Below are 24,003 nucleotides of genomic sequence, written 5' to 3' on the forward strand. Positions count from 1 at the left end.
CTTAACCCTTGTTCTGACCCATCTGTCTGCCTTCTTTCCCAATTCTTGGGGAGAGGTCAGATCCGAGTCGACAAGGTGCTGATGCAACAACTGGTTCTGACAATTGTTTAAAATCTGTTCTCGCATGATCAAATTATACAATCCTGTGTAATCAGTAACCTTACTGCCCAGCAACCAGCCCTCCAAAGCCTTAGTGGCACAATCAACGAAATCAGACCAGTCCTGAGACTGAGTTTTCTGGGTATCCCTGAACAGCAACCTGTACTGCTCAGTGGTTAGGCCGAACCCATCAATCAGTGTGTTCTTCAGGACCTGGTAATTGTTAGCGTCCTCTACTCTAGTAGTGAGGAGCTTATCTCTACCTTTACCTTCAAAGGAGAGCCACAAGATAGCTGCCCACTGACTCTGGGGGATGCACTGTACAGTGCAGGCCCGCTCCAAAGCAGTAATCCATTTGTGGATGTCGTCCCCTTGCTTAAAGGGGGGCACTTTCTTATTCAGGTGCTTAGTGTCTAAACTCCTGGGTTCCCGTGGGGGAATGCTGCCACCAGTGGGAATCGTCCCACTCAATTCTTGCTCTCGAGCAAAGGCGAGTCTTTCTTTGGCTAGGGCAAGTTCTTCCCTCTCGATCCGCAGATTGACTTCCCGCTGCTTCGCTTCGTACACTCTCCTCTGAGGGGATGTCATCCCTCTTCGAGCAGAGCCTCGAGAGCCATTGGTTCGAACGGATCTATTAGAGCCTCTCGGCAGAGACCTAACTCGTCCGTTCCCAATGTTAAGCTGGCCCGAGTGAGGCCCCAGGGGTCTCCTAGTAACATTCTCGTGCCGGCTTAAGTTGTCCTGTGTTAGCTGACTAACTATGACTGGACCTTTGTCTGCCTCGTCCCCAGATGTCTCTGGCTCCTCGTCCTCCTCTTCACCTTCTGTGGAGAGATGGATAAGGTCAGGGTCACCTGCGGTTCCCTCGAGGGGGGGCATATCCACTTCTGGATGAGAAGGGTCGGTGTTACCCGCCCTCCTTGCATCATAAGTCTCCAAGAGACCAATCAGAAACGGGATGGTAGGGTTTGCACCCTGTTTTAACTTCCGAGATGTACAGATCTGTCGCATCTCTTGGAAGCTAAGTGCAGCATATCTGGAGGTGACCTGTGGAAGGTCGACTGACACAAGGGGAGACTCAGAGTTTCCTCCTTTGTCTGACATGCTGCTTCTAGTGTGGTGTAAGTGATGCACCTACCTACACTATATGTTTACCTACTGATCCCTTGCTAAGAGTTGTAGCCAAGGTGTGCTAAGCCTTGAGGAGCTACAACAGCTGGTTCAGTAGAACTCAGAGTATTCTAAGCTAAGTTATATGTACCTGGAGTACTTATGCGATCTTTCACAAGATATTCTTAGGATACGCGTGGTAAAACAACAGCAAGCTCAAATCCCAACCGCTGCTCACCAATGTGAGAAGTTGGCCCGATATGCAGTGTTCACTATTCTAGTGACCACTATGTATCGTTCCAAACGACCCTTATGGTGATTGGTTGTAAGTCAACCTTAGACCAGCTATCCTAGTAGCGTGGATACGAGCAGTCTTTGGGCTAAACTCTAGAGGGCGTGTTAAGCCAGCTGTTATACCATCACATACCCCTTGAACACCAAGTGAAAGGACACCACACAAGTGTTATGAAAATAAACAGTATATTTATTAGAATCACAACAACCCTGTACTCTTTATGAGGACAGGGTACTAAGCACAGAACAAAACTCTTAGGAAAATACTTCAAGTGCACAATCAATACAAGTGCCCGAGGGCACGGAAAGTTTAGTGGTCTCGGGCGGACCCGATAAGGCAAGTCGGAAGCGAGGGACTCGGGACCCTAAAGTAAGGAGGCTATGCGGGCACCGAAATGCCGGAGTTACCTAGCCACAAGGGCTGCGGCTGCACAAGTCTTACAGGCGTCGGGGTCTTTGCTGACGAGCCAGGAGCCGGAAGGAAGGAGTTGCTGGCCGGCGACCAGTGTAGAATAGTTCGTAGAGATCCAAGCCTGGATCAGAGATCGATGATACCTGAAAGCAGAGGGGACCAAGTTCGTACTACTAGCCAGTAGTCAGAGGGTACCAGGAAGGCACCGGATGGCCGTCACCTCGACTAGGTGAGTGGGCGACGCTAGGCTCTGCAGTCTCACGGACCAGGAGGCGTTGTCGGCGACCAGGATGGAGGTGCGAGCTGTCCCACGAAGGTTGATGCTGTCGGTGTCGCTGGGCCCAGGATTGGGGCAACAAGCCTTGGCAGATTTCAGGGCCACGTGGTGGGCCTAAAATGGCGTCTTGAGTGGACCAGGAGGGTCCGGGGTGCTCCTCTCGGAAAAGGGAGCAAGGGCCGGTCTGGAGCAACCAGACCAGCAGCGTTGGTTGTCGGATGTCGTCAAGGAGATCACAAGCCAGCGGCTAGTGATCGGACAACGTGCTGAGCGGCGAGCAGAAGGGCCCCACGCAGATCGTGGAGATGCTGGGAGGCTGCACTTCGGTGCTGGAGCTGCTCAGGATCGGGGCTTCTCGGACCCCAGAGCACTCACCAGAGGATTCCTTCGGTGGTCGTGCTGGATTAAGAAAGCGTGCAGGTTTTGATGATGGCCGGTCCCTCAAGGTCTCGTCGCACCCACAGATCTCAGCTGAGCTGACGATGTGGGTAGAGGTCAGAGGTGCCAGGGAAGCCGGTTCTCGTCGAGCTGGGTCGTCGGATTCCTGAGGAAGGACTTGCAGCAAACCGCAGAGTTCTTAGATGGTGCCTGCGGATGCAGGGTGACTACTCCTTAGTCACAAGGGAGAAATCTTGAGAAGAGTCTCGAATGTCCTTTCGTAGAAAGTAGTTCTTGATTCAAAGATGATCTAATTTGGAAGGGTCCCCGCTCCGGCCTTTATCCTAAAGAAAGGGGTGGGTACATGACTAGGTCCTGCCCTAGGGGTGGGACCAGGAAGGGGGGTAGTTACACCCCTCTCCCCCTGCTGGACTTTCCCCAGGTCAGGGGCTGCGCGCCCCTGGAACTGGTTCTAGCCGGCAGATGCATAGTGAGCACCGGGGTGCCACTCCGCAGTCACCTTCTTGCAAAGCCCTACCTACCCAGAATACACAAACCCTGTCTGGGACGGTGCGAACACCGCCCTTGACAGGAAACCCTTTGTCCGAGCTCTCCTCGCTGGAAGGACTCCCAGCAGCAGGAGGTCAGACTCGTGTCTGTGGTGGCAGCGTCCATTTTGTGGAGCTGAGGCTTCAGTTAACTTTAACCGGGGTTCACAGTTACGTACATGTCGTGTCCCTCTAGAAGGGCGGAATGCTAACCTCGTCGCCAGAATTGGTGAGGGGGCAGCATCCCGATTCGTATGACACCTTACTCGACATGTCTTGATAACGCGATACCGAAGTTACCGATATGATACGCGTTATCATGGAACAGCCATTGGGTCTTGGTTCCGCAAGCTGCAACCGGGCTCGGCTCATGCCAGAGCCCAATTCACACGGTTCCATGCACTCTGCCTTCAGGATTGTCAAGGCCTGCCATAGGAGTGACTGATAAGAACTCGGGTGTCCATTTTAAGGTTAGGTATAGGGATACTATACCTACTGCAACGGGCGAGTACGCCACGTTGCCCCAGCTGTCGCGCAGCCAGTTGTGTCAGATTTAGATGGCCATCCAGGGGTGGCATAATACATGCTTTAGCTCCTGGTAGGCCCTGGGTACACCGATGCCCTGAGTTACAGGGTCTGACAGGGTGGCCCAGTTCCAATTGGGTAGTGCACCTAGGGTACACACAGCAATTTAGTGAGAGAACAGCTAGGCTGTGGGTCTGATTGGCAGGCCCACAGCCCGAGAAAGTCGTAAACCAGTGAAACAAAAGCAAAAAGTCCGGGTGATCATAGGATTGCAGACCCTACTCTCCTACAGGGATGACCGAGGGCGATGGGGGCGGGGGGTGCCGCACCGACAAGGGTGACAGTGTGAGCGAGCGGAATACATGAGGTAGCAAACGGTGCAATACAGGAGGAAGAGTGACATGTGTGCAGGTTACGAGAGAAAAACAAAAAGTACAATTAGAGGTATAATACTGCAATATATGGCAGATACTCAAGAACAAGAACAAACGTTAACGTTACGTAGACAAGAGGAAAGTGGCGTGTGCAGGTTACAAAATGTAGGTTACAAAAGAGTACCAAAAGACAACAGGGAATACACGCCCACCTGACGAAACAACAAAAACAAGAAACGAGGCAGAGTCAGCTCACGCTGCCTGCACGCGCCAGTCGGCCATTCCAATGAAGTCTGGTGCGAGGTGTGGGGGGAGGGGAAGGGGGAGCGAGCGAGTGGGAGGGAATGAGCATATGGGGATGGGGTGTGAGGCCATGCGTGCACTTGGCGAAGCGTCACGCTTCAGTACACAACATGCATTGGGAGGAATCCGCTTGTTCAAGATTGTTGTTTCCCCTGCAATAGTACAGAGCTATAAATGGCTCGACCTAAAAATGACATCTGCAATCCCCACCTCTCCAAGGATTCAATCCCTCACTCCACCGCATTGTAACCACTGATGCAAGTGGAACTGGTTTAGGGGCGGTGCTTAACCAAATTACGGTGGAAGGCAAAGAAGTGACTGTAGCTTTTGCCTCGCGCTCTATCACATCTACTGAAGGAAGGTACTCCGTGTTCAAGTGTGAGGCCTTGCATGCGTCTGGGGTTTAGAGCACTTTAGACAGTTTATTTGGGGATATCAGGTTACCCTTAGGAGTGACCATAAACCTTTGATCAAAGTGCTTTCTACCAAAGGCCTACAATGTGCCTCTCCTCGCCTTGCACGCATTTCCATGAAAATTTTGGATTTTAATTACAATGTGGAGTACCTCCCTGATATACAGAATCGGGTAGCAGACTGTTTGAGATGGTTACCTTTACCTAACACTAATGATCAAACCTCAGATATAGAAACATTTTGCATTGCCAATATCATTGATGAAGTACCCTGCATATCACATTCTGATTGGACCATTGCTATGGAGGGAGATGCTACTCTTCTTGAAATAAAGAAATATATAAGAGCTGGCTGGCCTGTAAAAAAGAGTATCCCTAAACATTTGCATACAGTTTGGGAACTCAGGGATGAATTAGGTGGATAAATTACCTTCATTACAGGTCCGCCTCTCTGATTTACAGTTCAAAAAGATGTTCTTCATTCCAGACTTAGATATGTTTGAGGCCCCATATCTGTCAGTATTAATATTAAGGCCAAAGATGTCCTGAAAGATGTTGATAATATATTTAACCCATGGGATCTTTAAATGGTTATCAACAGTGAGACAATTGTTAATGATGGCTCTGTTTAGGGATGTCTCTTCTTTCAGCCAAATTGAACGCCACAACAGTAGTGGTCTCAGGAGAATCAGATCATTTAAATATTGAATTCCGAGTTCTCTATGGACTAGGTCATTAGTGGCAGATTTGGGCAGACACAAAAGTCTTTTTAAAAATACATTCTCCTCCACCTGTAAGCTCCCAGCCGGGGCAAAACCCAAACCCCTGCCCCATAGAGGGCAATTGAGAGACATCTTGACTGAAAGATCTTAAGCATGTCTCTTATCCATTTGTCCCCTAATTTGGTGGCAAAAGTAAACACCCCATTGGCACTCCTCACCATCTTAGCCCTTACATTCTTATGCTCACTGGCCCAGCTGCAATTCTTGGAGAATGTAATGCCAAAATAGCACAAATTGTCAACTTGTTGGACCCTATGTCCGTCTATATAATAAGAGTGGGGCCTACTCTGCCCCAGCCCACACTCCATGGTATAGGTTTTAGTTTTATTGATCACAAGTTTTCTACTTTTGGTAAACTGTGAAAACCCATCCATAAAGCGTTGAAGGCCTATCGGGGTCTTGGACAATAGCACGGCATCGTCCTCATAGAGTAATACCGGGAGGTTGATATCATTAACTCTAGGAGCGTCTGCCACTACTGTCTGTAGAACAGTGTCCACTTCATTGATAAAAAGGGTAAAGAGCAAGGGTGCGAGAACACACCCCTGCCTTATACCCCGTCCGATCTTAAATTTGGTGGTACACTCCCCACTAGAGCCATATCGTCCGCTGGTACGTAGTTTGACATAGAGTCGGGCCAAAAAAAAGACAATACCCTCAGGGGGCCCCATTTCGATCAATTTGGCCCAAAGAATTGCATGGTCCACCATGTCAAAGGCACTACTCAAATATGCAAAGCAGAGATAAATAGAGCCCTTCTTGGCCTGGGTGTATTTCCCGATCAAATGTTCGAGATTTAAACATTGCTCAATCGTCCCACGCCCTTCTCTAAACCCGTACTGGCAATTTGCCAGGATACCCTTGGTTTCTGCCAATTCTTCCAGCCTAACCAAAAGTACCCGGCCAAAAGAGAAAAGCTGCCATGTGTCATCAGCTATGAAATAATCTCAAACCTGACAATTTTAGCAAGGGGGGCCATATAAATATTAAAAAGCATAGGGCTCAGACAAAAGCCCTGGGGTACCCCGTAGGCCAGTGGCATATTTCTGGGCCTGTAGGGGCCGAGGATGATCATTTGGGATGTCTGTGACAGGAAATCCGCTAACCATTTAAAGGCCATTCGGTGGATCCCTAAATCTTGGAGTCAATCAAGAAGTCAGGGTGATATACTGTATCAAATGCTGCTGACAAGTCTAGAATTGTTGGGACATTAGTGTCAAGCGAGCATTTAATATGGTCTGTGACTGCAAGCAAGGCTGTCTCAGTACTGTGGTGAGGTCTAAAGCCAGACTGAGAGCTGTCTAATAGCCTGTTAGTCTCAAGGCAGGTTGTCAGTTGACGAGTGATATGTTTTTCCAGTAACTTAGCCAACGAAGGGAGGAGGGAAATAAGGCGATAGTTAGCTAGATCAGTTGGTAAAATGTTTTATTTTGTTTAATGGGCCTCGTCAATGCCCCCTTTCAGTCTAAGGGTACTTTCCCAGACGTAATTGACAGATTAATTAGGGAACAGATTTGCGGTGCCAGTTCAAAAGCAAGATTCAATCGCTCTCTCCAAAAGACATGCAGTCTTGCAGTCTGTAGGCCTACAGACTGCATGTCTTTTGGAGAGAGCGATTGATTCGAACCCTACCGATTGACTGAAGGCTGAAAAATTCATTTAAACAACGAGCTAACTTCGCCTGCCGGCCTGAATTGGGTTCAGTGTCCGAGCACTCCCTGCTCTGCGCGTCTCAGATTCAGTCCTTCATTACTTCGCCATAAATGTGAGCTGCCTCCATACCTGAACGCTCTCCGAAGGCACACGCCCTCAGTCCTGTTCTGCATATACTGCAGGGTTGACTGCGAACTACACTATACCTACACTACGGCAATCTTTGTGCCCCCGTGCAGAATCTTTCCCCCAGTCCCTGTCCTGAAGAGAACCTAGAACATCCAGGTTCAAAACGCGTCGACACTACCACCCTGTGGTAACAATAAAGGGTGCCGCTAGGATATAAATTACATCACAATTTTGGACCCTAGTGTTGCAACCCCATAGAAACATCACACCACAGGCTCTTGTAGACAGGCAGGCTTGGTTTTTCGATCTCAAACCCGCTTGTCTCTTGGTTTTTTAGTTCCTAGGACTGGTGCTTGTTCTTTGTTTATGTATTTTTTTCACTGTATATAATTGCAATTCAATTGGACCATTATATATTCTAATGTTTTTGTTGGTGTGTTCAATCAAATCTGCTTAATTTACTGTTGCAATTTTGTACGTGTGTATGTTTGTAGATACTGTATATATGAACCTTTTGATCTGACAGTGGTTCTGTTTGTGCCTGTTTTTCGTAAATAGTGTGTGGAAATTATGTGAAAAAGAAAATTAATTTGTTTGGAATACAAATCCAGTGGTCACACGGTACATATTGGCTGTGTGATTGGGGAATGGTTTTGTGAATAACTCTGTACGTGCCGAGCCATTTTATGATATTAGGACACCCTAGTAAATGCACTACAGTGGCCATTTTAACTATTTGGGCAAACTGCTTGAATTCTGGCAATTGTAGTCCAATGAACTGCCAGAGCAGCTGTTTCCTTACACTGAGCCCAGTAATCTTAAATAATATTTACCTTCTGCCATGTCCCTTGAACTTTCAGAGAATACTGTGGAGGATAGACTGGAAGGACTTATAAATAAGGCGCTGGATAAGGTAATGGGGTCACTGGATGAGACAACTAATACAAATCTGGAGGTTCTCTTCAAGAAGGGTTGGCCAGTTGCTGTCCCACGACACCCTGAAGGGGCAGATAGGGCGGTTAAGGCCCAGAGGAAAAGGGCTGCTGGGGAAAACCTGCCTACGGGTGTGCAAAAAAACCCACAACAAAAACAAAGCCCCAAAACAAATGATTTCACACTTTGACGGTCACAAGGATCAGGCTTCGGGCACTGAAGATGAGCAATACAAAAGCCCAGAGTACCTATTCCTATTGATAGCGATGATAATTGGAAGAAGAAATTAACGTATCCTACTCCTCTGACTTTGATACGGTTATTGAGGAGGTAGAGGTGACGAATATGGGTACAACTGACATGACATCAAAGGTCTCCGGGTCAAAAATGGGCATTGTGGATCCATTTGGCGAGAGTATGCTTGACCCGCTCAAAATCAAACACCTCTTTTCTCCAGAGTGGGCTCCATCTGACTTTGATACAGTTATTGAGGAGACAGAGGTGAGGAATCTGGGTATAACTGACAAGACATCAAAGGCCTCCCGGTCAAAAATGGGCATTGTGGATCCATTTGGTGAAAGTATGCTTAACCCGCTCAACATCAAACACCCCTTTTCTCCAGAGTGGACTACATCACAGCATATTGCGGAGTACCTTTCGTTTTGGCTTAGGAAGGAAATCCCAGAATGGTCAGAAAGACATTAAGAAAGTCTTCCAGGATAGGGTTTTTGTCAGGGCCGGGAGAACACGGGGTTGGTTCCTCAGCTGTGGCCAAAGCTCTTCAAAACACTACCAGGGACGTGGCACAAGATTTGTGCAACCAAACTTTGCTCCAAACTCGTCATCCTACCCACAGAAACAAACACCGGGCAGGAGAGTCTTCAGAGGCGAACGGAGACAAAGGGGCTTTTCAGCAGGTAAAAACTATGAAAGCCCTTTCAGATATCCCTATAAAGGTGGGAGGCTGACTAGCCCAGTTGTGTGGAAACTGAAATTTGGTGACTTAGGACCCTTGGGTCCTAGAGACAGTGAAGGGATACAAGATCGAATTTACAAATACACCACTACAAAGAAAAATTCCCCCAGAAATGATATTATCACACGAAGATTATATGTTAGTAACACAAGAGGTAGAGGATTTATTGACCAAAGGGGCAATGCAAGAGGGAACGGAGTTAGGTTTTATCAGCAATATCTTTCTAGTAGAGAGGAAGGACAAAGGGATGAGACCAGAGATTAACCTAAGAGTTGAACGAATTGGTGGTCTACCCCCATTTCAAAATGGAACGTGTGCACCTCCTAAGAGATGTGCTAAAGAAAGGGGATTGACTAACTCAGTTAGATCTAAAGGATGCATACCTGACCATCCCAATTTGGCTACCATACCAAACGTTTCTCCAATTCACCTGGATGGGCAGACTGGCAATTCTACAGTCTTCCTTTCATACTTTCCTCAGCCCCGTGGTGATTCACCAAGGTACTTTGTCACGTAGTGGGGTGGCGGAGGGCAAGAGGTGTGGGACTAATACTTTACTTAGACGATATTCTGATAATGGCACAGTCCAGGGAAGTGGTCTCACACCACACAGATCTTACCATTAGCCTACAAGTCACATGGGTTTTGTCATAAATAGGAAAAAATCTTGCATGGTAGCAAAACAGGAAATGCAGTTCTTGGGTTTTGCCTTAAACACAATAAGGGCAAAATTGAAATTAACAGGAGAAAGGTTAAGGAAACTTTGCAAAGAATTTAGGAAACTTAGAGAGAAAGAAATTCCCCTTGAGAGCTCTTGCAAGGATCCTAGGCCTTTTGTCCTCAAGAATGTGCTCAGGAATGGAGAGGATGTTGTCTGACGGCTGAACTGCCGACTTTGGTGCTGGAAACCAAGGTTTGCGCCCACATCCTGTGATTTTGGCCAAATCACTTAATCTCCCTGTGCCTGAATGTGTCCTTGTGTAACGTAACCAGTGCTCATGTGAAGCGCTCCAATACATTCGAGTTTGCGCTATACAAATCTGCATTAAAAAAAAAACTTCCAATTCAAACCATATAATTTAATTTCACTAAAACAACATATGCCCACTCCTCTGCAAACAAAAAAAACAAGGATAAAACATTGCCGTTTACAACGCCAATAGCTCTAACTTTCACTATTGCGCGACCAATTGCATTGCAAATGCTTGTTTTTTTGCAGTTTTATATATTCAGGGTCCAAACGAAGTGACCACATTACTCCTATCCTGTCTTATCTCCGATGGCTTCCCATCGAGGCTAGAGCTATCTACAAAACAGAGTGCATCACCCACAAAGCTTTGCACTCTTCCTCCCCGGTCCTCGCTATCTGGCGAATAAACTCAAACTGTCTGGAGACTCAAGACCTTCTCGGAATGCGGAAAAGTTCCTTCTTGAACCCCCCTCCTTCAAAAGAGAAAAATTGTTGGAAAATAGTTCTCAGGTAATGTAGTGAGAACCTGGAACTCGCTTCCTCCTTCGCTCCGTGCCATCACCTTCATCCAGATCTTCAAAGCGGACCTCAATTCCCTTTTATTCCAAAGACACTTTCAGAACTAATTCCCTCCTTCTAAGACCCCGCCAGGAAGTTTAGTCATTGTAAATTTGTCACATATGTTTATATTTTTGCTTGTACATCCTGTGCTTGCTGCGTTTGAAATTGTGTTCCTTTTGCCTGCGTTATTTTGATTCTATGGCCTGCTATTGTTCGCCAGGAAGTTCTTTAGTCATTGTAAAATTTGTTATATTTATTCTTACTTTTGCTTGTAAGTCTGTTCATGCTGTGCTTGAGATTGTGTGCCTTTTGCCTGCGTTGCTTCGACTCTATGGTATGCTATTTTTAGGTTTCGCCTATTACCATTCGCTTGCGAATGGAATAGGCGAAAATTCATGGGCTCGATCGAATAGTGAAACCACTGCGGTTTCCACTGCGGTTTCTTTACAGTGCATGTGAGGTCACGTGACCACAAAAGCGGGTCACGTGACCACACACGCACGAGCATCTCCCTAATCCGCCTGCCCCCACCAGGCTCTCCCGCCCCCATCCGGCTTCCCTCCGCGCATCTGCCTATCACACTTCTCCCCTCGCACGCATTCCCGCCCCCCCACCAGGCTCTCCCGCCCCCATCCGGCCCATCTGCCTATCACACTTCTCCCCTCGCACGCATTCCCGCCCCCCCCACCAGGCTCTCCCGCCCCCATCCGGCCATTTGCTTTTTCGAGCCGAGCATGGCGGAATAGTCTTGCTTTCCCGGTTTTAGCTTGTTTTTCTTTCGTTTCTATTTTTCGATTCCCATCGTTTTCTCGTCATTCTATACCTTCCCGCCCCCCACCAGGCTCTCCCGTCCCCATCCGGCTTCCCTCCGCGCAGCCATCTGCCTGCCACACTTCTCCCCTATTCCCATTGTTTTCTTGTTTCCCCCCTCCCTTTCTCATCACGTTGCTCGTCATTCTATACCTCGTAGTTTTTTTTATATTCATAAGTGTTGTTTGCTTTTCAGCCGTCGCTCATGTGCCCCTCTCTCCCAATCTACTTTACATGTTGCTCTGTCGTCAGCGTCCTTCTCCCCCACCCGCTCTACACTGCTCTTGCTTCTCCTACCTACCCACGCCCTCTGTTGCTTCACCTCACCCGCACCTCACTGCTCGACTCTTCGCCCCCGCTCTCTGGTGTTCCTCGTGCACTCCTACCTGCTCCCTCCATGTGACTTCCGCCACAAACCCCGGCCCTCTGCGTTACTTCTCACAACCTGCGCCTTCAGCATTGCTTCTGCCCACACCGACCCTCCGTCTTTCTCTGCTATCAGCAGTTTAAAAAAAAAATTGTTACCTTTCCAGTTCCGTAAATTAAAAATAACTGCTCTTTCACCCATTGCGTCTCCTACCTACCCACGCCCTCTGTTACTTCACCTCACCCACACCTCACTGTTCTCCTCTTCGCCCCGCTCTCTGGTGTTCCTCGTGCACTCCTACCTGCTCCCTCCATGTGACTTCCGCCACAAACCCTGGCCCTCTGCATTACTTCTCCCAACCTGCGCCTTCAGCATTGCTTCTGCCCACACCGACCCTCCGTCTTTCTCTGCTATCAGCAGTTAAAAAAAAAAAATTGTTACCTTTCCAGTTCCGTAAATTAAAAATAACTGCTCTTTCACCCATTGCGTCTCCTACCTACCCACGCCCTCTGTTACTTCACCTCACCCACACCTCACTGTTCTCCTCTTCGCCCCCGCTCTCTGGTGTTCCTCGTGCACTCCTACCTGCTCCCTCCATGTGACTTCCGCCTCAAACCCTGGCCCTCTGCATTACTTCTCCCAACCTGCGCCTTCAGCATTGCTTCTGCCCACACCGACCCGCCATCTTTCTCTATCAGCAGTTTAAAAAAATATATATATTTACGTTTCCAGTTCCGTACATTAAAAAAAAGTCATTTTGTAGGCATGAGCATTGGTGGATCATACACACCTTCAAAATAACGTGACCGCCACGTAATAGCGCCTTCATATACACAGGCATAATTTTGTGTTATCTTGTCTCTGTTTATATTCGTGCCTGACTTTCATGACTTTGTACAGTGATAAAATGACGCTTCTAGCTATACATTATATGCTTCATTTAATTGAGGTTATTGTTTATTATACTTCCCAATAAGCAGTAGCTCGATATTTTGGACTTTTGAAAAGGCCATTATATCCTTTTTATGGTAGACGTTGTCAAGTATCACCAAATCTGTACCCCAAATAAACTTTTCTATTGCTCTGTGCCATTGTCTGGACTGTGAAGTAATTTCACCTCCTCTTTTTGAGGAAGGTGGTTCTGTTGTGTACTGGCAACAACACTGTAATATTTAAATAGAGCAAGCAAGGGGCCCAAGTGTGCTCACTTTTGCTGCCTTGCTGTGGACTTATAGGACGGGGCTCTATGCAAGACATCACCTTGGCCTGCCACACTTCTCCCCTCGCACGCATTCCCGCCCCCCCACCAGGCTCCCCTCGCACGCATTCCCGCCCCCCCACCAGGCTCTCCCGCCCCCATCCGGCTTCCTCTTTTTCTTGCTTTCCCGGTTTTACCTTGTCATTTTTTTTCTTTCGTTTCTATTTTTCGATTCCCATCGTTTTCTTGTTTTCCCCCTCCCTTTCTCATCACATTGCTCGTCATTCTATACCTTCCCGCCCCCATCCGGCTTCCCTCCGCGCAGCCATCTGACTGCCACACTTCTCCCCTATTCCCATCGTTTTCTTGTTTCCCCCCTCCCTTTCTCATCACGTTGCTCGTCATTCTATACCTCGTAGTTTTTTTTTTATATTCATAAGTGTTGTTTGCTTTTCAGCCGTCGCTCATGTGCCCCTCTCTCCCAATCTACTTTACATGTTGCTCTGTCGCCAGCGTCCTTCTACCCCACCCGCTCTACACTGCTCTTTCACCCATTGCTTCTCCTACCTACACACGCCCTCTGTTGCTTCACCTCACCCACACCTCACTGCTCGACTCTTCGCCCCCGCTCTCTGGTGTTCCTCGTGCACTCCTACCTGCTCCCTCCATGTGACTTCCGCCACAAACCCTGGCCCTCTGCGTTACTTCTCACAACCTGCGCCTTCAGCATTGCTTCTGCCCACACCGACCCTCCGTCTTTCTCTATCAGCAGTTTAAAAAAAAAAAATGTTACCTTTCCAGTTCCGTAAATTAAAACAAGCACTGGCGTTGCCAATAGGTTTCGCATTTGGAAAGTTATATATTGTTATTGACCATGCCAATAACGATATATAAATATAAAATGTCATTTACAAAACCAATAGCTCCAACTTTCCAAATGCGAAACCTATTGGCAACGCCAGTGCTTGTTGTTTGTTCTATTCCTGCAACAGTTCTCTCATGTAACGTAACTGGTTCTATTGTACAGTGCTCTGACACCTTCGGGTAGAGTCCGCGCTTTGTAAAAATGCATTAAAAAAAACCTGAAGGTATTGGAATGCTATAATCGTGGCATTCTACCTTCTGAGAGAGGGACTTCTCAGTAAAAGGTGGACTGTTGTTCGGTTCTAGTTCTACCCACTGATAAACTGGTTTATAAATAAAACCTGATTCGCATCAAAATCCCATTATTTATATGAAAACTTAGAACGAATTAAAACGCAATAATTCACGCATTCTATTGTTTGGAACAACGCTCCCCTCCCACCTTCCTCAGAGGCGGTGCTACTTCGTCAGTTTCCGGGGCAAGAGAGAGCGTCTCTGAATCAGACTGGACCCCAGTTTAGCTGCCATCTTAAAACGAAGGGAACTCAAATCATTGCCGGATAATGTTCGGCCACTATACGCCGAGATAAGTTAATAGATAGACCCAGATGATCAAGTTGGTGAATCTTTTAATTGCTCAAAATGCGAATCGAAAAAAATTAAATTGCCATAATCGCTAAAATCGCTATTATGTATAGCTTTAAATATTAAATGTCGGTCTATATTTCTATAAAGTTGTATGTACATAACCCTACTGCGTTTTATTATCACAAAAAAATATTAAAGAAGGGGGGCTCAAGCCTACTTTCGAATATAGTCTCCACCTCTATCCTCCAGCGCCCTTTGACTGGGCCTTGAAGCTAGGAGGCGTGGCTGTCCGCCATTTTGTAGCCACCCGAGGAGTTAAGAAGAGAGGGCGCGCGCCATTCCCCGCGCATTTTCCACCAAACCGTCATCCTTGACTTAGGTGCGGAGACAGCTCAACGCCGTTCGTCTCCCAAGCGCCTACCGCAGCGCCGTTTCGTAACCAACAGGTTATTTTTTTATTTTTAACTAACTTTGGCCAAAGCTCTTGTCAGTGTAGGCGCCCACGCCTGCTGACTTTCACCTTCTGAATAGTTAAGGTTCCGCCCGACGCCTCTCACGGGTTCCCCGGAGATGAGTTACGGCAGGCCGCCGCCTGACGTAGAAGGCATGACGTCCTTGAAGGTGGACAATCTTACCTACAGGACGTCGCCCGAAACACTTCGAAGAGTTTTCGAGAAGTATGGACGAGTAGGCGACGTCTATATCCCCCGCGACCGATACACGAAGGAGAGCCGCGGTTTTGCCTTCGTAAGATTCCATGACAAACGTGATGCCGAGGATGCGATGGACGCCATGGACGGAGCCGTTCTGGATGGGCGCGAACTTCGGGTGCAGATGGCTCGTTATGGAAGGCCACCAGACTCGCACCATAGCCGCAGGGGACCACCACCCCGAAGATATGGAGGCAGTGGAGGAAGTTATGGACGCCGGAGTCGCAGGTAAGGCGTAGTATTGGAATAGCTAAGATGGCGCTGCGAGGAGTATGGGCTGTAACGAAATTGCTAAATGGGGCTGTGCGTGTGGCATGCATTTATTTTTTGAGCCGCTGAATGATAGTTTGGTGTGCGCGGTAACATCTGAAGATAGTGTCCTGGCCACGATGCGCTAGTCAGGATAGGGCTTGCTTTCTTATTCTGTAAGCAGTTGAGCTAGGAGAACAATGGTCTCGGGGACACGTGCCGCTCCCTCAAGATGGCCGCCATCTCTACTATCCGCGTGGTGCTCAAAATGGCTGCCTGTCTAATGGACAATCACTGGAAGCCAGTCAAGACTGTTCTGCCTTAACTTATCCTCAGAAAATATTTTCAGTTACTATTTAGTTAAATTGTTGTTTTGTATGTAGGTCTAGTTTTAAGATCATTGCTAAAATCTTGTCCGTTGTATGCTTCCAATGAGGTAAAAGTACAGTTTTACTGATGTTTAATGTTTTTTCTTCAGTCCCAGGAGGCGTCGTCGGTCGAGGTCCCGCAGTCGGAGTCGCTCCAGATCCCGCAGCAGGAGCCGCTACAGCCGATCCAAGTCAAGATCCCGCACACGATCAAGGTCTCGTTCCACATCGAAGTCCCGCTCCGTCCGAAGATCGAAGTCAAAGTCCTCCACCGTCTCCAGATCCCGCTCGAGATCCCGATCCAGAGTGACGCCCCCGCCGTCTAAGAAAGAATCAAAGTCCAGATCGCGCTCTGTGACCCCCGCTCCCAAATCGCCAGAGGAAGAGGGAGCGGTGTCTTCGTAGTACCACGGTAAATGCATCACTTCTAGTGACGAAATGCGCGCAGTTAACGATTGTGGCAGTAAGACTAATGCTTTAGGAACCCTAAGTGTTGCTCCAAGCAGTGGTTCCTTGCCTAAGCGTAAGGCTGCAAGACGAGATTTTAACAGTGCCTGAAGTAATGTGTCCTTGCCATTGTTTCATTTACACTGACTAACTTCAAATACAATGCTATTTTACTGTTTTATCCAACATCTGCATTTTCCCCCTTTAAAGCTGCGGGTCTCCTGTTTGCGGGTCTCCTGTTTGCTAACAGAATATTGGCCAGTATTGCAGATTTTAAACTGATTTGACCTGATCTTCCAGGGACCAGTTTCTGTGGGCGTGTATTGGAGCAGGTTTGTTTTCACATGCTAAAGAAGCACTATCCTCCGTTTTCAGAAGTTAGGTGACTGTTGAGCAGTACTGGGGATGTAGTGGGGCATCTCCTAAAAAGGCGTACAACTACAGTGAGACAGGAAAAGGATAGTGCGTCTTTACATATCCTCATTGTTTGGTATGTGTTGGCACATGTACCCAGTTGAATAGACACCTTCCAGTAAGTACTATTACTTATACTTCGAGGTAGCAGTGGTAACACTGACTTAAAGGGCTGCATACAGCCACAAAGATTTGGGCCTGCCACGTGTTGAGTATCAACACGAATTGAATGGTTTTTACAAAGACTTAAGTTAAATCAAATCGAGGCACAATTGATTAATCCACACGTTATCCATTGATCGGGTTACGCTTCTGTACGAAATTGTGTATTCGACATTTCCGGATGTTTGTTGTGGCTCTAAAAACCTTGACATTATTCCCCGTTACCGGCGCGAATAACATAATATATGAAAAGCTGACCCACAAGGTATTACATGGATGGCGCGTGCATTAATTCTTTCGGCCCTGAATTGATGTACATGTACTGTTGGTCTTCATTGTCACCCAATTTCCTTAGCTGGAGAACGGGTGTCGCTATTCTACGCGCGCACTTTTTTCCTCGACATGCGTGCATGTGATCAGTTTGGTCACTTATTACATTGCTAAGTATTGCCTGGCTCTCTTAAAGTGCTGGGGATCGTTAGTCTCAAAACAAAAGTATATGGGCTGCACTTGAAACCTTATTACCATGTATTGTGTCAATTAACGTTCTTCCTCTTTCACTTTAGATTCAACAATGAAATACGTCTACTATATGGACTCTGGGGAGTAAAGATCACAGGACCGATCAGTCAGTTGTCAAGCCCCGTGGCACAAGTAACCTGTCGAAAAGGTGGTTATTTGTAACATTTTGCTAACCGTTCTGTTAACCTTTTTATTGTTTAAATTTGCGCCTCAAGTGATAGACATTGTTTTTCATGTGCCATTGTCGCTGTTATTCCAATTTTTTGTAATTTAGTGAAGTGAACGACTACAGATATCTCTATTGGCTTGGATATTTGAGGTAAAATTCAACTTTGTTTATACACTGAGTTCTGATAGATGGAAATAGTTAAACTCGTAGTCCCATGGAGTCACTTTGACATTCTCCCTCGGTTTACAAAAATATAAAAGTTAATTGCTAATCATTTTCAGTCCAGTGGTACGAGCTCACTGTATAAAATGTTTCTAGTAAATTTGTACAGGGATTGTGGTCCGGAATCTAATCTCTTCTCTTGTGTATTTTTGTGCACTAGGCGCAGTTGTGTAGCAGTTGAGTAATGCTGGTTAGCTGTTAAGGTGGCGTGTTGCAGTGCAGAGTGCTTGGCTGTTTCCTGTTTTCTCCTGATTGCTCCTGTGTAAACGGTGCATTGGCGTGCAGAAAATAATGGCGGTCCTGCTAATTTAAGTGCCCGACCTACTGCATTTCCAGTCACAGCCGGGCCCTGCCTAAAACGGAGCATACAGTGAGCATCTCTAGCTGGTGAAATTACACCACTTATATTTTTTACAGGCTGGTAATTCTGAATCCAAAGTTAACTTGCTATGATTGTTATGGCAAGATTCATTCCTTTGTAAGTATTCATGTCGTGCTTAATACATTTTGTACGAAAACCACTTCCTGTAGTCTTCACACGTTTTTCTTGGTGTTAAAAACATTTCCACAATTTTAATGTCAAACTTTTTTAATTGCTTGTTACCCTTGGTGTGAATGTCAAAGTTGCAAGTCGAGCTACTTCGGAGACTTGCACAGAAATGGAATAAATTGATGGCCTGTGCATAAAAGCAGACTGGAATATTTCGAATACTGTACATTGTTAATAAAAGTGTATTGCTATATTTCGATTTGGATCACATTTCTTTCCTGTGGTAGCCTTCCCATTCAAGGCATTTCAGATATGCTATTATGCAGTAAACTGCACTGCACCACTGCAGTCCTGGATGAAGCTGGAGTTTCAATAGTAATTTGTCACATACTTACCAAATGCAGTTTTCTTAACAGTGACCAGGTCGACAGATTATCTAATCATAGTGCAAACGTGAATACGTAACGTGTCTTTCAGGCCTAATATTTTTGTGTAGAAACGAATCTCATCCCATGTCTAAAAATGCAGTCTGTCACCATATGCCATGCTCCTTTATAGTGGTCTAATGGTTTTGGTAAATTGCCTTGTCATTTGCTTGCACTGTTATTTATTTACCTTTTGGCTCCCCCAACCATGCTTTCCGAGCAAAGCAACAGTTTTTAGGTCTTACCCTAGCAACACATGCTGTATTCAGGTTTTGGCCTCCAGCTTAATTGGCCCCTGTTCTTTGTAAATGGTGGCTTTTCGATGATCAAGAGGCCTAGGACCCTCCTTGGTACCGCCTTGTCTCTTCTTGTACCCTCCCATGAGAACAACCCTTGTTACATGTGGCTTTATTCCCTAGGTTTTACCTCTTTATAATACCATTAGCAATAGTGCTATGCAAATAAAAAAGCGAAACGCTTTGTTAACGCCATCAGCTCTAACTTGAACAAATGCACAACCTTTTTGCATTGCAAATGCTTGTTTAATGCTGCTGAGATGTAGGAGGTAAAACAGTAACAAAGTAACTGCAACCCTCAGTTTTTCGGTTCAGTCCAGATATCTACCTTCCTGGCTCGGAAAAATTATATCCCCAGAAACAGCAGTATTTTCATCCGACTTGCATGCAGTTTTACTGATAGTGTACAAATCATGTGTGGCAGTCACGTTACTGGAAAAGATGGAACATCGCTCAGTGTTCATTACCAAAATCTGTTTCCCCTCACACTTCAATTATTTTCCTCTCGTCTGATATATTTTGACATGTTTGTACAGTTGATTTACCGCTCACTATACGTTGGGTTAGAATAGTTATACAGCCCTACATTTCACACTAACCCAGTAGTACGATTGTCACTCATTTAAAAAATCCTTTAATTTAGCAGTCAGAACTCCAGTTGCCAGGATGGAACTATCAACATTGTGGAGTATGAAAGCACTCCCTCGAAATACATGGGTTGTAAGCACTGGTTTGGCACTCTTCTGACTTAACTAACGTATTAATTCGCAAATTCCTATATCCCTGTTAATTAGGAGTCTGCACGCGCTGACCCATAAAGGTGCATGTTTAATTGACTTACCCTTAACGTCTACGGAGCGCTTAAGGCAGGGTGTACTATATTAAATGGTTAGATATGTAGAATGGTTTAAAGGTCCCAGCCAACTGTAACCAGCATTGACAAAGCCAATCGGTCTTTTCTGTTCAAGAACTATTAGCTTTTCCAATGTATATTAGCCATGCTGTACACAGGTGGACTGTTCATTGTGGCTGAAAGTGGTGTGGGGTGTTAACGCCATAGCGTACAGTTGTTTAGGTGGAATGGTGTGGAGTAGTGAGTGAAGCAGTTGTGTAGAACATTGTGTGGTTTTGAGTAGTGGTGTGGAGTGCAGCATAGATTGCTGTCCCCGAGTGATGGGGTTGTGTCCTCGAGTGATGGGGGTGATAGCGGATGGAGCATTGCAGTTAGCAAGTCGTGTGTTCAAGTAGTGTCCCTAGAGGACAGCCTGACATTTGAACGCAGTCAAACTCGTGACAAGATGTAATTTAAAGTCCTGCTTACAAAAAGGAACTCTTAAGGGTGCAGTAAATAAGGTATAGAAATAACAATCTGGGCAGTAATGGCAAGCAAATGCGCGTTATTGACCACAAATCAAAATGGGCAGAATGCATTCCCAGGGATCCTTTCCGAATGTCCTCAAGAAGTCGTTAGCAAACCGGACTGCTGTTACAAGCCAGTATGTGCCACAGGATGCGGGCAGCACCACAGGTGGTGGGTGAAAGGGGAAAAGCTGCAACACTGGCATAAAAAAATCCCATTGTCCGTGTGAGCAGCAGACCTGGTGAGAAGAATCAATTGGTGCTCGGTCTCTGTTTAAGAAGAAATAGGAAGTGGTGGCTGAGCTGCACTTTCCAATTAGGAGGTACCAGTGACATTAAAACCATCAAATGCTAAGCAATAGGCGGGTTCATGTCCCTTTTTGTAAACTATAAGCCCAACCCTGAAGCTGGCAATGTCAACGTGTGACTTTTATCCCGCTTGTAAAATGTATACCGCTTGAAAATATCACCTTCCAGTTACTGCCATAACTTTGCTCCTGCTGCACCTTTACCCACTATTTTTCCAGGGTTACAATTTTAAGTTTTCTCTGAAAAAATCTTTACAATTTTGTCACCCATAATTGTGATTTTTTTAAATTGCATGTCTCCATGAAGTGTGCAGAATGAAACTATGAACCTTGATTTTGTGATCGTTCTCCTTGTAAACACCCTCTCCAGAGTTTTCCAGGGCTGAGTAATCCACCCAGCATTAGTGACCTGACTCCCTTGTGCTAGTTTCCTGGGTTGCGTCAGCCAGATCCCATTTTATGATCTGCCCAAACGTTTTTTGAACTTGTTTCAATGTATAGCTATAGCCAGTGCTTCGAGGCCATGTTTGCATATAAAGTTGTGTACAGAATTCAATAAAACAATCCAATTAGCAGCTCCAATAGGTATTGCCTCTACGAAAACTTTTTGCCAAAAGTAAGGTTGAAAAGTCTTGTGATGCAACTAGCAGTGGCTCACATGGCATTAAAACAGACATTGGTCATTCTTGTGTGCCCTTGTGATAGGAAGTCCCTAATGTCAGACTCTATCTTAGTCCATGTGAAAATGGAAATTGCCCTATTCCCTGATTTATGCAGGGTTGTCATGTCTGGTTTTAACACGTCGCAGACCATATCTTTCTAGGAACTGTGATATCAAGTTCCTTGATTAATGGCATTGATATAACCTTAAATGCAACATTTGTCTTGTCTAATTTCTCCTCCCCACTCTCAATGTTGAATCGCGACCAAAATGTAGTCTGAATTAGTCGGTTTGCCTTGTATATTCATATGGAAACACATTTGATACATACCTGCATGCACATGATCTGTAAAATTTCTGATACGATTTAGGATATAAGACTGCAATTTGTCAATGTCCTTTGCCCGGATAGATTCTGCCAGATGTGGCCTCATTTTCTGACAGCATACTTCCAAGTCTTTAAATTGCTACAGCTCGTGGTAAAGCAAAGTCCCGGAGGACGAGACTGGCTGCTGCCAGTGGGTGTTTATCCTTTGTGTGGGACACTGTCCTCACGTCAACCGGGTATGCGTGCCGTGCTTCCTCTTCTGCCAAAGAAACTCATGTTGCTCTGCTTTTTGTGCATAGAAGTAAGCGGGGGGGGGGAGTTCTAGATGACATTTTAAACAAGTAAATGTTACTTTTCATTATAACTTGCTTTCTCCAGTAGTGAATCGTTCATAGATTCACATGCTTGAATCTTCCCTGCAGAAGTAGTCGCAGTAATTATAACTAGTAGTAAAATTCCATTGACTTGTACTTTAGGTACATATCTAAGACTGAGTTTTATATGCAGAGAACGTTCTGCAAGATTCGCGAAGGCAAGACCGTTCTGGCTCCAGAAAAGACTGGTGTCTGAAACTCAAATTTCTGGAGAGGAAGGGTCCTTTCTGAAGAATATAGACCTGTAAAGGATTTGGATGGACCTCTAAAAAGACCCATGAAATGGCAGACGAGAATAAGCTGGAACTGCTAAAGGGGACCCCCAGCACCTCAAAGTCCATGTCAAATGAGGGCGAACACCCCAGCACCTCAAAGTCCATGTCAAATGAGGGCGAACAAGGCTCTGTATACTTGCAAGGTGACTTTTCATTTAAAGGCACACAGCAAGGTGGGGAGAAAACAAGGAATCCTTCAGTTTGCCCCTTGTGAGGAAATCCGAGATAAACACCCAGCACAAGAACCTGTGATGAAAGTCCCTGTAGTGCTGGTGACATCTCCATAATGTTGCAGGGCTATTAACCCCTTCGACGCTGATGCGTAGCCTCCTCGTACGCTGATGACGAGCCCAGCTCGTCACGTAAAGTGCGTTTCCGCAAAACCCAGCGTGCGAGCGGAATTCCGCTAGCGCGCATGGTGTTAAAACCTCTATCCTGAAAAAAAGCAACACCTTCAAAATAAGTGAAATCTGGGGTGCCACAGGTGGGAATATCCCAACAGACAACCCTGCTGGTGCAGCGTGAAAGCCTTAAGCTACCATGGCATTCAGACCACTGCCACAGGCATTGATAATGACTGGCCTGAAAAGGGTAAGATACCACAAGGTCAACCACTAACATAGGTAGTGAATGGGATGACTGACCCACTATATCGGTCCCAACACCCTCTGGTTAGCTTCCCTCGAGGTGATATTGGAGATTCTATGTTCTTCTGGAAAAAGTGGTCAAGCGATTTGATCTTCTGGGCTTTAAACAATGCAATACCAATTGAATGCATTTGGGCTGAGGAACTTGTGATCATTAGGAAACCGGCCAGTGTTAGAAGTTAATAAAAATCTACAGCGCATGAAAACTCAAGCCAGCTTGATAATAGGATGGTGGCGTGGTTTGTGCTGCTATTGTTCGAAAAGCCAGGTCTTAGTTTTCTGAAGGTCAGTAGGTCTTTGGTCTGCTGTAGCTGGATGGGGAGGGTGTTCCATGTCTTGGTGGCGCGGTGGGGTGGGAGCATAATCTGCAGCCGGCTGTCACTCATCGGATGTGGGGGACAGCGGCGAGGGCACGGTTGGTGGGTAGGGGTGTAGAAGCTGAGTCTGCTTTTAAAGTGTGCTGGTCTGGTGTTGTGGAGTGCCTTGTGTGCGTGGGTGAGGCGCTTAAGGGTTATCTTGTTAAGGGGGAGCCAGTGCAGGGGTCTCAGGCGGGGTGTGATGCAGCGGCTAGGGATGTCAAGGATCAGGTGTGCGGAGGCGTTTTGGATGTGCTGGGGCCGTTTCAGGAGTTTGGCTGAGGCTCCTGCGTAGTGTTTCTGTACTCCAGTCTGCTGCTGACGTGGGCCTGGGTGACTATCCTCGTTTCGGTGGTGATACACTTGTATGCAGAGGGTGTTGTAGCAGGAGGAATAGCTCAAAGCTGTGGCACTCTGGGATTGGAGCCTGACTTCTGGCAGCGGTTGGTATCTCCAGCATTTCAATACCTGGGTGAGCTGAACTATCTGTGGAAAAGCCCCATCACAATTTCTGGACTACATTGCAGCCTCTTATTCTGCCATCTTGTCTATTGTCTGACTGCCCCAGTGTGGTTCATACCCCAGGGCACGACTTGATTGTGCAGGTCTGTGGCCCCTCTTAGCCTGCTACCATCTGCCTGGTCATTTGGGAAACAA

General features: G+C 46.4%; 1 protein-coding gene across 6 annotated transcripts; it reads left to right on the forward strand.

Annotated features, from left to right (window-relative positions):
* The first annotated feature begins 14,908 nt into the window (after window positions 1-14,908).
* On the forward strand, window positions 14,909-18,568 carry SRSF2 (serine and arginine rich splicing factor 2). 6 transcript variants are annotated; one of them, XR_015297495.1, is made up of 5 exons: window positions 14,909-15,502; window positions 16,002-16,303; window positions 16,549-16,670; window positions 17,481-17,584; window positions 17,988-18,568. XR_015297495.1 is itself a non-coding variant. In XM_086930676.1 (3 exons), the coding sequence occupies exons 1-2, from the start codon at window positions 15,135-15,137 to the stop codon at window positions 16,294-16,296; spliced, it is 663 nt and encodes a 220-aa protein (XP_086786802.1). In that variant the 5' UTR covers window positions 14,909-15,134; the 3' UTR covers window positions 16,297-16,303; window positions 17,481-18,568. The 6 variants fall into 6 exon arrangements, 2 of the variants coding, with proteins under 2 accessions (XP_086786802.1, XP_086786801.1); XR_015297492.1 differs by having other exon boundaries at window positions 17,481-18,568; XR_015297494.1 differs by lacking the exon at window positions 16,549-16,670.
* The last annotated feature ends 5,435 nt before the right edge of the window (window positions 18,569-24,003 follow it).

The sequence above is a fragment of the Lissotriton vulgaris genome, chromosome 7 (genome assembly GCF_964263255.1).
Source record: "Lissotriton vulgaris chromosome 7, aLisVul1.2, whole genome shotgun sequence".
Classification (NCBI taxonomy): Eukaryota; Metazoa; Chordata; class Amphibia; order Caudata; family Salamandridae; genus Lissotriton; species Lissotriton vulgaris.

Excerpts from the sequence above, each read along its gene's own strand:
- SRSF2 (XM_086930675.1), top strand. The coding sequence starts at position 15,135 with ATGAGTTACGGCAGGCCGCCGCCTGACGTAGAAGGCATGACGTCCTTG. Across the intron at positions 15,503-16,001 it reads TATGGACGCCGGAGTCGCAG|TCCCAGGAGGCGTCGTCGGT; the intron begins GTAAGGCGTAGT and ends TTTTTTCTTCAG.